This window comes from Phoenix dactylifera, chromosome 10 (genome assembly GCF_051530095.1).
Source record: "Phoenix dactylifera cultivar Ajwa chromosome 10, Ajwa_hap1_PhDact_Kaust_v1.1, whole genome shotgun sequence".
Lineage (NCBI taxonomy): Eukaryota > Viridiplantae > Streptophyta > Magnoliopsida > Arecales > Arecaceae > Phoenix > Phoenix dactylifera.
In genome coordinates, this window is record NC_143199.1 from 15,489,856 (window position 1) to 15,507,240 (window position 17,385).

The window sequence follows — 17,385 nt, forward strand, 5'->3', positions numbered from 1 at the left end:
GAATACATATCCAGATGTTGACTTCCTATCATCGACATCAGTCATGAAGTCTGAATCTGTGTATCCTTCTACCTTCAACTCTGATGATCCTCCAAAAACGAAGAATAAATCTTTAGTTCTTCTCAAGTACTTAAGAATATTCTTCACAGCTGTCCAGTGTTCTTCACCTGGATTCGACTGATATCTGCTTGTGACACTCACAGCAAGAGCTATATCAGGTCGTGTACATAGCATGGCATACATGAGGCTCCCTATTGCCGATGCATAAGGGATCTTGCTCATGCGTTGAATATCTTCAGATGTGTTGGGGCACATTTTCTTGGAGAGATGAATTCCATGTCTTAGGGGTAAGAGACCCCTTTTAGAGTTTTCCATGCTGAACCTTTTCAGCACTTCCTCTATGTACATCTTCTGTGATAGGCCAATCATCCTTTTAGATCTATCTCTATAGACCTTTATTCCCAAAATATAGGATGCTTCTCCAAGGTCTTTCATGGAGAACTCTTTTGACAACCAGACCTTGACCGAGGTTAGCATGGGAATATCATTCCCTATCAGGAGGATGTCATCCACGTACAGTACGAGGAATACGACAGCGCTCCCACTAACCTTTTTGTAAACACACGGTTCCTCTTCATTTTTGATGAAATCAAACGTTTTGATTGCGTCATCGAAACGAGTGTTCCAACTCCGAGATGCTTGCTTTAGTCCATAAATGGACCTTTGCAGCTTGCAGACCTTGTGATCTCCATCACTGGAAGTGAAACCTAAAGGCTGTTCCATATAGATATCTTCTTCAAGATATCCATTTAGGAAAGCAGTTTTCACATCCATCTGCCAGATTTCATAATCATGAAATGCTGCAATGGCAAGCAATGTTCGGATGGATTTCAGCATGGCTACAGGTGAAAAAGTCTCCTGATAGTCAATGCCTTCGCGTTGACTATATCCTTTTGCCACCAGCCTTGCTTTATAGGTCTCTACCTTTCCATCCGAACCTATCTACCTTTCGTAGATCCATTTACATCCAATAGGTACAATACCTTCTGGTGGATCTACTAAGGTCCAGACTTGGTTGGAATGCATGGAGTCTAATTCTGACTTCATAGCTTCTAACCATTTCTCGGAATCGATATTAGATATCGCCTCGTTGTAGGTTTTGGGATCTTGTATGTGATCCCTATCTCCCACTAGGAACATTTCCTCGGTATCCTCTTCTAGTATACCTAAGTATCTATCGGGAGGATGGGAGACCCTACTTGATCTGCGAGGTGGTTGAGGGACATCATGTACTGGCTCTGTATTAATGGGTTCGATAGGATCCATGACTCGTTGCTTTTCAGAGACTTTCTCTTCAAGCTCAATTTTCCTCCCACTGCCTCTGTCAAGGATAAACTGATTTTCCAAGAAGATGGCATGACGGCTCACAAACACATTGTGATCCTTTGAGATGTAAAAATTGTATCCTAATGACTCTTTAGGATATCCTATAAAACGAGCACTTATGGTCCTAGCCTCTAGTTTGTCCGCTTGTAGTCTTTTGACGTAGGCCGAACATCCCCAAATCTTGAGATGACCAAGACTTGGTTTCTTACCATGCCATATCTCATACGTTGTGGTAGGAACGGATTTAGAGGAAACCCTATTCAGTAGATATACTGCGGTAAGTAAGGCATCTCTCCAAAGAAACATCGGTAGATCAGTGAAGCTCATCATGGACCGGACCATATCCAATAGAGTCCGATTTCTCCTCTCTGACACCTCGTTGAGTTGAGGTGTACCCGGAGGAGTCCATTGTGAGACTATGCCATTGTCCTTGAGATAGTTCCGGAATTCTCCACTAAGGTATTCTCCTCCTCGATCTGATCGAAGAGCCTTAAGAGATTTTCCAGTCTGTTTCTCTACTTCATTTCTGAACTCCTTGAACTTTTCAAAAGATTCAGACTTGTGTCTCATAAGATACACATACCCATACCGTGAATAATCATCGGTAAAGGTAATGAAGTATGAATAACGTCCTCTGGCTAGCACATCGAATGGGCCACATACATCTGGATGTACCAGGATAAGTATTTCAATGGTCCTCTCCCCATGTCCTACAAAGGGCAATCTGGCCATTTTTTCTTGAAGACAGGACTCGCAAACTGGATATGACTCGGAAGTCAATGAGCCGAGAAGCCCATCTTTATTCATTTTGTTCATTCTGTCCTCTCCAATATGGTCAAGCCTGAGGTGCCACAAATACTTTTGGTTTATCTCATCCTTGGATCTTTTGGATCCTTTGGCACTCACTTCTTGCTCAGACACATTTATAGATACATCCATATGCAAATGATAGAGACTGTCAATCATAAAACCACGTGCGACTATTTTATTTCTGAAATAAATAGAACAGCAGTCTTTGTCAAATGTAAAAACATGACCTTCCTGTGCTAGACATGAAACAAAAATCAAATTTCTGCTAGCAGCAGGTACATAATAGCAGTCTCTAAGTAGTAAACTAAAACCAGACGGTAGTCGCAGATGGTAGGTGCCCACAGCCACAGTAGCAACTTTTGCCCCGTTGCCAACCCGAAGGGTTACCGCACCTTCCGCCAGCCTTCTACTTTCCTTTAGACCCTGCATGGTAGTGCACAAATGAGCACTAGAACCAGAATCTATAACCCAACTAGAAGTAGAAGAAACCGTTAGATTAGTTTCAATTATGAGCAAGTCTATACCTTCTGAAGGTGTGTCACCTTTTTTGTTCTTCAGGCTCTCGAGGTATGAAGGACAGTTCCTTTTCCAGTGGCCGTCGACATTGCAGTGGAAACATTTTTCTTTGTCATTGGCCCTTTTCTTTTGAACTTCCTTCTTTGGCTTCTTGTCTTTCTTCTGCTTCTTCGCAGGCTTCTTTTTCTTCCAAGCAGACTTTCTCTTGGAACCAGAAGTCAACTCAGCAGCAAGGACATTGCCCCTTGAACCTTTCAAGGCTCCCTCAGCAGTTACCAACATATTTATCAGTTCAGTCTTAGTGCATTCAATCTTATTCATGTGGTAGTTTACTATAAACTGACCAAATGAATCAGGAAGGGATTGAAGGATCAGATCAACTTGCAATTCCTTGTGCATGTTCATACCGAGCTTCTCAAGCTCCTCAAGGTCCTTGATCATAGTCAGACCGTGATCATGGACGGATTGCCTTTCGCACATCTTTGCTTTGAAGAGCCTCTTGGACACTTCAAAACGAGCTGTGCGACTCTGCTCACCATACAACTCTTGCAGGTGTGCCAGTATGTCCCTAGCAGTCTTCATAATTTTATGCTGGCATTGTAGTTCATTGGACATGGATGCCATGATATAGCACTTGACCCTAGTGTCATCGTCTGTCCACTTCTCATGCGTCGTACGCTGATCAGCGGTCGGACGTGCTGGTAATGCGGGGATGTCATTGTCGAGCACATAGCCTATTTTCTCACAGCTCAAAATAATTTTGAGATTTCTAAGCCAGTCCTTGTAATTTGTACCGGTCAATCGGTTGGTCTCAAGAATACGGGTCAAAGGGTTTGAGGCTGACATTATGATCTGCAGAGAGTAAAGATTCTAGTTAGATTTTTGTACTTGATCCTTAATCTGTTCTAAGGACTTTTAGAACGAATGTACCTCCCACTATTTTCTCGAATTCCTCACACTCCCCTGGTAAGAAAACGGAAATCCTACACGACAGGATTTCTAGTGGATACTGCGGTTCCACCGATTTACATGCCACCTCACCTAACAGTTATTGATGACACATAAATTGATGAATGTACAACTCTTGTACAATACTTCTTAAGCATGTTGCAGTGCTACTTGGTCTCTAAGCCATGAAAACCTCACCTAACAGTTATTGGTCCCATTTCTTAGTTAAGTCAGACCCACCGTATAACCGTAGGAATAAAGTCGTCATTGGGTCCTCACCTAACAGTTATTGGTGCCCAACCCCATCTTTACCCTACAACATCTCATGTCTATAGAGAGGTCCAACCTCCCGATGCAACTTGACCACTGTATCCAGCCGAGAAAAATCAACATCAGAAAGGCCTTAGCAGCTCTACTACGGTGGAAGACCTATTGACTTAATATTGGTTAATCAGGTCTTAGTGTTTGCAACTTGAGCTCTTCATAAGAGGTAATCGAACAATTGGCCAGGTAAGCAGGTGGGAGGTTCCCCTTACTCAGAGAGTAAGGTCCTAATTAAGTAACCAAATTTCATGCTTTCCTAGACACCAATTAGATCAATTAATCTAATACGACTTGCTCATGTCGGTTCACTCTCGACTTGATTGAAGAGGTTTTAATTTAGGTCTCAATTGGGTTTGCTACATCACATGTAAACCTATCTACCCGTCTCTCATTCACATCACATACAAACGACACATTGCAGGCAGTTATAATCGCAGCAATAATTAAAGCTAAACTTTAAATAGGTGATGATCATGGATTCTAATTAGGTCATATTACAAGCACATGCACGTCAATCGATCAACTGGTCTTCAACTCTTGAATTGGTTCCAAGCCTCCTTGATTCGATCCTTGTTTAACTCTTGATCCAATCGCCATCAACCGCTTAGATCGCCGTTCATCTCACATTGATTTATACCTTAGATTTGACCATCTACATGTCTTCATCATAGCAGTACACTTGCCATCTAACATTAAAACACTATCTATCTCCAATCCAAAGACCTGATCATCTGCAGCTAAGAACCTGCCAAAAATTGATACAATCACACTGCTCAGTGCTGCTGAAATCCTTCATGAATGACCTACAGTGTTCATATCTAGTTTCAAGTGATAGCTATACTGAACGTGGATTATCTATTAAACCTTCTAAGGTCAGCAGCAGCATCCCATCTCCCCTGGTCTCCATACTATGATCTTCATGTTTTATGCTTGTTCAACTATCATTCTTCAATCCTATGAGAAAACTAGCTTATGGCTCCTTACTTGTGTGTCTGTTTAGCCAATAATGTTAAGCAAAATGACATGGTGACATCATCCTATTTATATACATTTAGATGACTATGAAATAACATTTTTAAGCACCTTCCTTTATTTGAGCTTCCTCTCTTCCATATCCTCTAGCAATTTCTACAATCATCTCACCTTCTGTGACCTCTTTATTCTTTGGTTGAATTCTGTGCTTCACCTTGAGCTCATGCTTTCCCCTTATCCTGATACCCTTATTTAGACCATTCATCTCTTGCCCGATCTTCCATTGCTCAAACTCTAGGCCGAGTATTAGTGTGTTAATGCATCCACAATGGTGCCACACGTTGTTCCAAATCAGAGGTTCTCAGAAAGATGGACCTACCTACTTGGCTTTTCCTCTATGTTCCTACCCTACCTGCTGTGGTATTATCAGCATTAGCATTGTTCTGACTTTCCTGACTACCACCATGACCAACTCATACGGTCATTAGTGCTTCACTGCAGTGATCCTTTTCCATTAAAAGCTACTATAATAAGTTGTATCTCCATCAATATGGCTATTCTGTATTTGTTTAAGAGTTCGAAATACAGACGATGGTGTACTCAACTATTATGGCTCTTCTGTACTTGCAGACATGAAGAGTCCCAGTTCAACAAGATCCTCTCTAGTAAAGTGACTTTACTGTGTAAAAGACTCACTCCAACAGAATGATCAAGCATTTCTAATGGTGTCTCTTGGCTTTTACTCAAAAGCATAGTGCAAATTGTAAGATCATTCCTCCATTTACCATGAAGGCCAGCTTTCAGCTGATCAGTGTCGCTTCCACAAGTCATAACTGCCCCTTTTACAACCTAGACATAAAGATGTATGTGACACGGTGATTTTCTTTAGGTTTATATTTTGCTGGCACACTCAATATGCTCCTCATGCTAGTTAGAGAAATTACGAAAGGTTTTAACAACAAATTTTATGTTAGGTAAATTTAACAATCATACCATGTTGGTTTGCACAACTTCTAAAATATGTACACTTAACATGATTAAAATTTTCCATTTGCCCAATAAAATAAAGTTAATCAAGGTCCACCTGTATCACTGATTTGGCATAAGAATCCACTGCCCTTTACTGTGTTAGGATCTTGAGGTTGCCTATTGTTCAGTTGCCTACATCTTTCTTTTGTAAAAGTACATTGCTGATGTGTTATGAAGAGCCCACTGGCTTGATGCCAAAACCATTTTTACCAGTCGCTAAGCTTTGTTTAAAGAAACATGAGATGGTAAAGCTTTTTCAAATCCTATCAACTACCATTAGCTTTCTAGGAGTTTGGTTAGTCCATCCATCTTTGAAAATTACTTTGTCATGAGTATAAATGGTCACGTTTGCCTACAAGGATCAAAATCTCAGCTTTGATTGTGATTTGCGCATAAAAGATGAATTTGTTTTTCGACAATTTCAGTGGTTTCAATTGCAGTTTTTGCAACTTCAGATAAAAATTCTAAAGAAACCTAGAAGACATCAATTATAAGTACAAAAATAAAAAAATAAAGAAAAGCAAAATAATTTAAGAAAAGAATTAGGTATTTTGCTTGTTCAACTATCATTCTTCAATCCTATGAGAAAACTAGCTTATGGCTCCTTACTTGTGTGTCTGTTTAGCCAATAATGTTAAGCAAAATGACATGGTGACATCATCCTATTTATATACATTTAGATGACTATGAAATAACATTTTTAAGCACCTTCCTTTATTTGAGCTTCCTCTCTTCCATATCCTCTAGCAGTTTCTACAATCATCTCACCTTCTGTGACCTCTTTATTCTTTGGTTGAATTCTGTGCTTCACCTTGAGCTCATGCTTTCCCCTTATCCTGATACCCTTATTTAGACCATTCATCTCTTGCCCGATCTTCCATTGCTCAAACTCTAGGCCGAGTATTAGTGTGTTAATGCATCCACAATGGTGCCACACGTTGTTCCAAATCAGCGGTTCTCAGAAAGATGGACCTACCTACTTGGCTCTTCCTCTATGTTCCTACCCTACCTGCTGTGGTATTATCAGCATTAGCATTGTTCTGACTTTCCTGACTACCACCATGACCAACTCATACGGTCATTAGTGCTTCACTGCAGTGATCCTTTTCCATTAAAAGCTACTATAATAAGTTGTATCCCCATCAATATGGCTATTCTGTATTTGTTTAAGAGTTCGAAATACAGACGATGGTGTACTCAACTATTATGGCTCTTCTGTACTTGCAGACATGAAGAGTCCCAGTTCAACAAGATCCTCTATAGTAAAGTGACTTTACTGTGTAAAAGACTCACTCCAACAGAATGATCAAGCATTTCTAATGGTGTCTCTTGGCTTTTACTCAAAAGCATAGTGCAAATTGTAAGATCATTCCTCCATTTACCATGAAGGCCAGCTTTCAGCTGATCAGTGTCGCTTCCACAAGTCATAACTGCCCCTTTTACAACCTAGACATAAAGATGTATGTGACACGGTGATTTTCTTTAGGTTTATATTTTGCTGGCACACTCAATATGCTCCTCATGCTAGTTAGAGAAATTACGAAAGGTTTTAACAACAAATTTTATGTTAGGTAAATTTAACAATCATACCATGTTGGTTTGCACAACTTCTAAAATATGTACACTTAACATGATTAAAATTTTCCATTTGCCCAATAAAATAAAGTTAATCAAGGTCCACCTGTATCACTGATTTGGCATAAGAATCCACTGCCCTTTACTGTGTTAGGATCTTGAGGTTGCCTATTGTTCAGTTGCCTACATCTTTCTTTTGTAAAAGTACATTGCTGATGTGTTATGAAGAGCCCACTGGCTTGATGCCAAAACCATTTTTACCAGTCGCTAAGCTTTGTTTAAAGAAACATGAGATGGTAAAGCTTTTTCAAATCCTATCAACTACCATTAGCTTTCTAGGAGTTTGGTTAGTCCATCCATCTTTGAAAATTACTTTGTCATGAGTATATATGGTCACGTTTGCCTACAAGGATCAAAATCTCAGTTTTGATTGTGATTTGCGCATAAAAGATGAATTTGTTTTTCGACAATTTCAGTGGTTTCAATTGCAGTTTTTGCAACTTCAGATAAAAATTCTAAAGAAACCTAGAAGACATCAATTATAAGTACAAAAATAAAAAAATAAAGAAAAGCAAAATAATTTAAGAAAAGAATTAGGTATTTTAATTATATTGTCTACCCTACTATATTTGAAATGTCCCTTTTGTGTTTTTTGCACTGGATTAAACAAAATGTTATATTCTAAAAATGTACAATGTACGAAAAGTAAATCATGTTGACAGTTTAATATATCATTTAATGTTTGATGGCAATGCGATATTAGTAGGTAGAAAATGACTCAAATATCCTTTTAAATATTTTTAAAATACAAATTCATAATGCATTTTACCCATCAAATGCTTGAAATATCTAATTTAATCTAGAAAAAAAATGCTTCCCAACATTAATGAAATGAAAAAAATGATAAGAAAGGTGAAAACATGAACAGCCCATATATAATAAATCTAGCTCCATAAATTGAACATATTCCAATTTGAATTGATTGTTTTGAATTGATTCTAAGCAAAATAGAAAAGCATGGATTCTGTTTCGAGTTTCGCATGAAGCTTCATATAATAGCCATAATGTACTTAGACAAGCATGTCTAGATGCATGGAAGATTGAAAGATAAACCTTCTATCAGTATTCTAAGTGTTGAAAAATACTAAAATAGATTGTGTGCTTTAAAGACTAGTTTACAAGACTATTCTAGCTGGACTTTTGGGTTTCGTCGAGGTTTGGGTATAATGATATTTATGAGATTTTAAGATTTAAACAGCTTCATATTTGAAAGTTGAAATTTTGACCCGATGATGAAAATCTGGAATTTGAACTAAAAATAAGAAACCAACTTTTTAATCTAAAGTCATTTGATTTTTTTTAAGAATTTTTATTAACTCCAATAAGAGATACTTCTTTATTTACATGGAATATGTTGACCCCTTTATGCCCACTATTTGACCCCTTTACACCAACTAATCTACTTACTTAAGGAACTGACTTAATTAGGCAACCAACCTAAGTAGGTCAATTCACATGGTCGGCCCCACTTGCTTAGCCAGCCTACCAACCTATAAATACAGGCAAGTAGGACCAGACAAGGAAGAGGAAGAAGAAGAGGAACTTGGACATTCTTTTAGCATTATTTTATAAGTAACTTTTCCATGAGAATTTAAGTGGTCTCCTGAGCCTTAAAGTTCTTTTCAAGCTTAGATGTCTTCCATCTCAAGCCAAATTTCAGATTCTAGGGTTTCCTCTATGCGAATTAATATATCACCTATTGAATTTCAAGTTAGAGTATATTCTTTGTAACTCTTATTACAATTCTTAATCCAAAGTACCCCTCTGAAACCCTAAAACTCAGCAAGTTCCGAAAGGTCCTTTGAAACCCTAGAACCCAAGTTCTTTTTTGCCTATGCATGTTGCGAGAAAATTTGTATTTTAAATTTCTGAATTAAGTTTATTTTGATAGGCTAAAATAGTACTTAGTCCTCAACATTTAGGGCTTTCTTTGGAATTTTGACCCGATAATTCATTTTGTATTCTAAAGTTACTCTACATTTTAAAATTTATAATTAGTTACAAAGATCTTGACTTATTGTCCTGGGGAAATTTGACACCCTGTTAACCTGAATTATTCTTTGGTGTCTATGCATAAATGTTGAAATCAAATAAGTTTCCCATAACTATTTTTAACACATCTATACATATATTTGTGGGTATGTATGTATGTGTGCGTGTTTATATATGTATGTGTGTCTATATCAACTTCAGAATATATTTTTGTGAGAATCTCTTAGATACAATTGCTTCCATTTGGAGTTTTCTGATAAGTATTCCATTTTGTATTCATTTGCAATCCTTTCAAAACTAAAAACTAGTATCATACATGAAAGATATCTATGCTGACCTCTAGCCAGGTGGCATCTTCGGCCTCATTTTCTATTATTGATGAAAATTTCTTCGGACCCATGGTATATGCGGCTGCATTCAAATTATGGATGAAGATTTAAATGGACCCTTAACACAGTGGTAAATGGGCACATTGAGGATTATCTGGCCTTACCTGGGCAATAAAATTACTATTAAGGATTTGTGTGGCCTCAACCGATTTACCAAGTGAGAATTTTATCAGCCTCATCTACAATAGCAAGGAGAATTTGTGTCCTGGAGGGTAGAAAGAACAAACTATGAATTTTCTAATAAGAAAATATGATTTATGTTAATTAGCTAAGATATTCTCCCAAAATTTTTTGCTCTTTTCATATGACTTAGATGGTTTGGACATGTACAACGTAGATCGAAGGATGCACCAGCATCAAGGAGTGATTTGATATATGTAGAAGGAATGAAGAGGGTTAAGGGAGACCGAAAATTATATATGATGTAGTCAAGGTATGCCGTATCGGCCTGAACCGGGCAGTATGGGGCATTCCGTATCATACCAGTTTGGTACTAGTACCCGGTACAAGTGGCATACCGATACTCGGTATGCCAAAAAAATTTCATATCATACCGTACCGACACTGTGCTAGTGTGGCACCGATATAAGGTCCAGTACCCAGATGGCGAACCTTAGATATAGTAGTAAAGAAGGAGTTGATATATCAACATCTTTCAAAAAGTATGGCCCTAAATCGAGTAGAATAAAGAAAAGGATTCATGTAGCCAACCCTAACTAGTTTGGAATTAAGGCTTAGTTAAGTTAAGTTCTAAAGTTTTAATTTCAATAATTTGCTTAATATAGTCTTATGGAACCTTTGCTTGAACATTTCTCTAAATCTTATTCATAAGATATATACTACATACTATTTATTCAGTTAAAACATAAATTCCTTAGACTATGGGGAAGTTGTTTATTGAGCTGGGTTGCTCACTCTCAATTATTACTAAACCTATCAAAGCAAAGGATGAAAGTCGGACTGAATTGTAAAGTAAAGAGGAATTGATAAAGAATCAGTTATGAAGATGCATTGTGGGATCTAGTCACCATTAGGACTGGTACCGAAACTTGTACCGATCGGCGATCGGTCGGCGATCGGTACGGTTCGGTACCGGTTCGATACAGAACCGAAACTAATACGGCTAGGGCATGCTGGTACTGTATCGGCACGCCTAATTTTTTTTACTTTTCAAAAATATTTAATTAGTAATCACTCTTTTTGAAGTTTTTCAATGATTTTAAGTATAATTTGATGTTTTTTTGGTGTTTTCTTGATATTTTTTGATATTTTTTGATGTTCTTAAGATCCCGATTTAACCAACGATGCATTTTATTGTTTTAAAATTATACAAACCATAAAATGATTAGTAAGATGTTGCATGCTATAAGAAACGACATAAAATATTCTCAATTTAAGTAGTGACGTGAATAACATAAAATAATACAATCACTTATATACATTTAATGTACAACATATATATTGATATCTAAAATCGGATCAAGTAGCGATGACTCTCATAGATATCCAGATCATAAGTATAGTCAGGAGGCACATCAACCCACCTCTCTAACCAAGCGGCGTTGCAGTCTTATACGTTCATTCCATAAGAAACGCGGGCCAGATTATAAGCACACTCGGATCTTTCGCTGAAGCTCTGGCTGTAAGAGGTGTCCTCTGACTGATAATACGACTGTGGAGCGAACCATCCGAATATGCTGGCAGCAAAATTCGACCCGTGAGATGCTTCTAACTGCGTAGGGTAGTAACCACCGGAAGATGTCTCAGACGCACCAAATCCATATCCGTATCTATATAGGTCATAGGCTGCTTGTGGCTGTGAATAATAGGATTCAGTATACGATTCGAAACCTGATACGTCTATGGATTCTACTCTATATGTGAGGTTATCTGCAGCTGCATCGTGTCCTCCTCAATGACCTCGATGAGCCCGTCTTCTATATGTAACCGTATCCTCGCGGGCTCTACCAGATCGTACACTATAGTCCCTATTCTGTTTAGCATGCGTCAACTAGAACTCATCGGTGTATCGAATACTACCCTACGGCTATCTCATAAATAGTGTCTGTTGTCTTTCACTCCCTCCATTGCCAATAGATCCATGACCACCAAAACTGTCATCACTACTACTCCAGAACTCCTCAACACTCTCATTTGGGGTGCAAGTGCCTTTTATTTTTTTTTGTGTGCTGGGCAGTTGTCCTCTTATCCTTCGTGCCCCCTTTCTGCCTGGCTATGTCGTCCTCCTGATCGAGTCGATCGGATAGCATAGTGGCCTTATCTAAACATCTCTTGATCATATCACTAAGAGCATGTCTCAGATAAAGAGTCATGTAGTGACTGGCTCTCTTATGGCTATGGCTGATCAGCTGTAGAAATGCATGGAATAATGCGCTCAGCCTATTGCCCTACCTTCGACTCTAGCCTCGCTGGCTACGAAGCTGGCCGGTTGTGGAGGCGTTTCTGGCTCATCAAGCTTCGGCTCCTGCTCCTACTGTTAGCCCATAAGCCATTCGATCATAGGATCATCCTCATCATCAACAAAAGCACTATAGTTCGAATCTGTATACTTGAGCTCTACTTCCTTCTGAATGCCCTTTAGCCTCAATCTCAGATTGTAGTAAACATATACAAGGTCATTGAGGCACTTCTGTGTCAAATGGTTCCTCTGTTTGCTGTGGATGAGGGCGAAGGTAGACCAGTTGCGCTCACAGCCACTCGAAGAGATCGTCTTGGAGAGAATCCGGATAGCTACTCGCTTAAGATTTTTCGCAGACAATCCAAAATGAATCCATCATTCAACTACAAAAATATTGAAAAAAAATAAATATAAGATAGTACCATATTAGTAATCATCTAATGCCAGGTAAATATTCTCCTGATGTATAACATATCTGGATTCATACTTTTCTTACTTACGACAGCTGCTCGCTGTCCAAAGCTGTCATTGCCCAAAGCTGTCATTGCCCTCTCTAAATAATTTGGTCTGTGAAAAAGAACCATGTTGTACTATGTTAATAATAGAAAATACCAGTTAACTTACACATGTTACTTAAGTTAAGTTACTGAAACATGCTCCATCTTGTAAATGACATTATGCAGAACGGCCAGAAGTTTGTCATCCATACCAATTGCAGTTATGTTGTACTGGAACCGAGGGTTCGGTAGTATGTTACACATAGAGGAGACCGTCTTAGTAAAATTATACAAATACAGGAGTAGTCTAATTTGCAATGTTCTTGCTTACCTGTTAGATGCAAGTTCCTACCCATTTGGTAGTCCCACCGCCACTCAATGATGCTGTGTACTTCTAGGCATGGGCTGGATCTGCCTCAATGATTTGAGCCTTTGTCCTCTCCATCATGTGATACAGGAAGACTATTTGTGGGTATTTCTTGCTATCCACGGCCCTAAGCACTTCATACAATGGTCTGATAGCCTTCACTATTGCAGTGGCCCGCTGCCAGAATTCTGCCTCATCCAAGTCTTCAACGCTGCTCTCTTCAGTGCCATACTGGGCATATCTACTTTTCTGCCACCTGGGACTAACAAATATCTGATGTAGGGCTGCTTTCTTTTCAAAAAGATTAACAAGTACAACGTAGTTGGTAGCAAATCGTGTGACTCCTAATCTCAAAATTTCTTTCCCTGCATACCTCCTCATCATTGAAAGGACCCAGATATAGTCATAATATACCTAGTCATGGTTTGGGCTGTCTCCACTGTCTATTTCACCCCACGAATCTTCACAATGTCCATCAACATGAGATCAATACAATGTGCCACATATGGGGTCCAGAAAATATATAGCCGCCTCTCCATCAAGATCTCTCTGGCAGCCCTATATTGTAGCCCATTATTATTGATGACTTGGATGATATTCTCCTCTCCTACCTCATCAATCACCTTCTTCATAAGTTTGAGGATGTATGCGGCATCGTGCACTTGATTAGAAGCATCAACCGACTTGTGGAAGAACGTCTTCGTGTCACAGTATGTCAAAAATTGTTGATGCTCCGCCTGGTAGGACCGGTTCAACCATCACACATCACAGTCAGTTCATATGTAGGCCACTTGCTCTTTAGGAGGCAATCCATTTCTCTAGCTCCTTATTACTGTCAATAAGCTCATCGTAGATGTCCTTCAGGCATGGAGGATCTACACCGGGACTGGCAGCCTGTATGGCGAAAATGGCAGACCTATATTACGTATTGTCTGCCACATTAAAATCAGAATCCAATAGCTCGTCACATATCCTTCTTCTTATCCTTCTTCAGCATTGAGTCAACCCTCTGCTGCATCGAATCTCTGCTAGAAAAGGCCTTTGGATCTAAATCATCGATTGCTGCTCTTGGTAGAATCTCTCTAGATGACTTTTTTTTGCTACCAAAAGACTTTAGCATAGATGCAATCTGGCCACTGCCTTTGCTGACGACCTTCCTGACTGGAGAGCTCCTCCTGAACTCTGGATATGCCATGCTGCTCGCAGAACTGGAGTCCGACTCGTACGAAGACCCAAATCAAGCCCTATGCCTGGCCACCTCATCCAGCTATCACTAATCATCCAGCTCGTCTGCATGGCAACCTAGATTTGTGCCTCATTATCTAGAGCAGACATCTCTTCTAACTCTCTTGAATAATAGAAAGGTGGCTCTACCGCTCGGTGGTCCATCTCTACCGTCTTTTTGGCAACCCTCTTTTTTGCTGCTTTGAAATCAACGAAATACTTCTTCATCAGCTACCGAACCTCCTGTGGGTATTTTCGGCACATAGATACATTGGAGTAACCACCAGTTAAGTGTTGTTTAAACCTGATTGCCGCTCCTCTTTTGAACACTGTGTTGCACTAGTTGCACTGCCAATGATGCCGACCCGAGAGCATTTGCCCAAGCTCCCAGCCAATATCACACGCTCTGAGTCCTTTTTTCTTGATAGCTTCATTCCTGCAAATTTATCAAATACGCCAGTTTATCAATTATTTAAAATCAACAAAATATTAATATGACGACCATAACTTTTTTATCTCAAAAAATATATCTGATTTATCTAATACATAACCCTAATTTTTCATATTATTTATTTATTTATATATTTTTTTATAATTTTTAATTTTAAAGAAATATTTATATATCATAAATTTAGAAAAATATGGTTTTGAAATCAAAAATTACTTCTGAATTATGTAATACATACTACTATTTTTTTATAATTTTTAGTATTAATTATATATTTTAAATTATTTTTTATATTTAAAATTAATTTTTAAATATTAATATTTAAAAAATTAATTTCAGCTCAGATCCATGTAGAATCCAATAATGGATGCTACATATATTTTTCTAGGCCCTCAGGCATGCAGAAAATGTTACTTATTTCTCATTTTTTTTCAAATTTAGGCCTAAATTACTATGCCCATGATTATATCAAAACTTAAATGAATGGACACCAAATTTTTATAGAGAGTAGCTTGCATGCCCCTAAATATGTTTCTATTTTTACATTTTTTTATTTATTTTTAAAAAATTATCTTTTTATAATCCAAATATATATTTTTAATTTTTAAAAATTATATATAATCCAAAAATTAAAAATTTTTAAGTCAGCATGTACATCGTTCATAGATCTACAACATATAAAAAATTTAATTCCAAATCAAAAAAATTGGCATGATCTCTTATTTTGTAATTTTTAAGCTATTTTTTCAAACCCTCCAAGAAAAAAGAAGATAGGAAAGAGGAAATACACCTTATTTAGCCTTTGCTCTTCCTTCTGATAGCCTGAATCGGTATTGTTTGTTGGTTTTTTAAAAGAAAAAGCGGCGGAGCCTATGTCAAATTTCGTTGGAAAGGCCTTCTCGAGCCTTTTCAACGCCTTCAGTGCCTTTTAAAGGCATCAGGTGGATTGTGGCCACAATCATGCCACAGTGCACTATGGCAATAATGCCACAATGCTCACAGTCAACCCGGTTTGCGAACCGACCGGTTCGCACTGAGTTGAAATCAAACCGGCCGATTCCGGCCCAAAAAGGACCGTTCTGGCCGGTCCCTTTGTGATTCCAGCCCATAAGAACCGGAAGTGAATTTAAATGGCGAACCGACCCAATTTCACACCGGGTCCGTTTGATATTGCCCGGTTCGCCAGACCTTGATTAGGACAACATTAATCGAGGTATGTCGTCTTGGTACTGGGCCACATACTGGTGTCACCCTATTGTTGTATTGGTACGCCCGAGATAGGGGCTAATTCGGTGTACCGAGTGTCAATACGGCTCCCATACCGCATACCCATTCGATACCAGTACGGTATGGTACACCCTGTATCACCTAGTTTAGGATGATATGGCATACCTTGGCAGCAACTATACAGCAAATTAGCATGCATTGTTTGTTTTTGACCTTGAAGGTGATGATAATATGTAGTAATGTTTATACAACTTAGTTATGCTCCATATGATCATTTCATTTGTTTAAGAAATGTTTAATATTATTGCTATATTTGCACCCATTTGATCTATGATGGTCATAGCTCAAGATTTGAATAAGTTTGTATTTCAGGTTGCGATAGTTCAAAGTTTAGACCATGTTTACCGGTTACCACCACACAAACTACTTATATATGTTTATAATCATGATGCTATTTTGAGTCACCACCACAATCACTCTCATTCATCTTTTCACCATTCAAGAATGCTATAACTTGATTTTATCTTGCATTCCATGAATACCTACCATATTTTCCTTGCAAGTTCCTCCCATCTCTTAGAAGACCAAAAAGAAAGTGTTCTCTCTTCCATAAGTGTTGAGCAAGCATCAAACTAGCTAATGCCTCTTTTCTGATAGTTTGGCTGTAGCATCTATATAATAATATGGAGCATTGGAGCTAATTGTTGATATTTCTCCTTGCATGTATTATTCGGTATTGAGAGTTTGCAGTTCGTTGTTCTATAATTTTACCAAGCATGTGGAGATTAATTGCGAGTTCATTGGACATCATTATCTCCTTACAGTGCTTCATCACTCCATGTTTTCTTCACTCTCCAGCTTGCTGGCATGTGTAGTATGTCATGGAGTCTTCCTCTTTGGCAAGATCTTTTTATCTTATCTACCATGAGTTTAAGAAGAGTTTTTGATGTGTATATACCTTGATAAACTGTACATTTGTACAAGACTTCTCGTTTATCCTTGTATTGCTGCATATGTAAATTATGATGACCCAAAAAATATAGTACAACTGCAACATGAATTGGTGATGACCTTTAGTAATGGATTTACCCATTTCATGCTTCTTTCCAACTTTTGTTCTGGTAACAATGACCTCAATTCATGAGTTTAATTTGGTATTTTTATGAGGCCAAGCGGCCTTTTGAAATGAGTCTTATCTTACA

General features: G+C 38.3%; 1 protein-coding gene across 6 annotated transcripts in view; it reads right to left on the reverse strand.

Annotated features, from left to right (window-relative positions):
- Positions 1-17,385, reverse strand: part of LOC103698892 (uncharacterized) — a 72,520-nt gene that overhangs the window by 7,340 nt on the left and 47,795 nt on the right. For 2 of the 6 annotated variants that reach the window (XM_089925728.1, XM_089925729.1), the window contains exon 9: positions 9,158-14,944. The exons of 2 other annotated variants lie outside the window; for them this stretch is intronic. In XM_089925728.1, coding sequence (XP_089781854.1) covers positions 14,796-14,944 — 149 coding nt within the window. In that variant the 3' untranslated portion in view covers positions 9,158-14,795. Of the gene's footprint in view, positions 1-9,157; positions 14,945-17,385 lie in introns of those variants that run through there. 2 more of the 6 variants (XR_016396617.1, XM_089925733.1) reach the window with 2 other exon arrangements.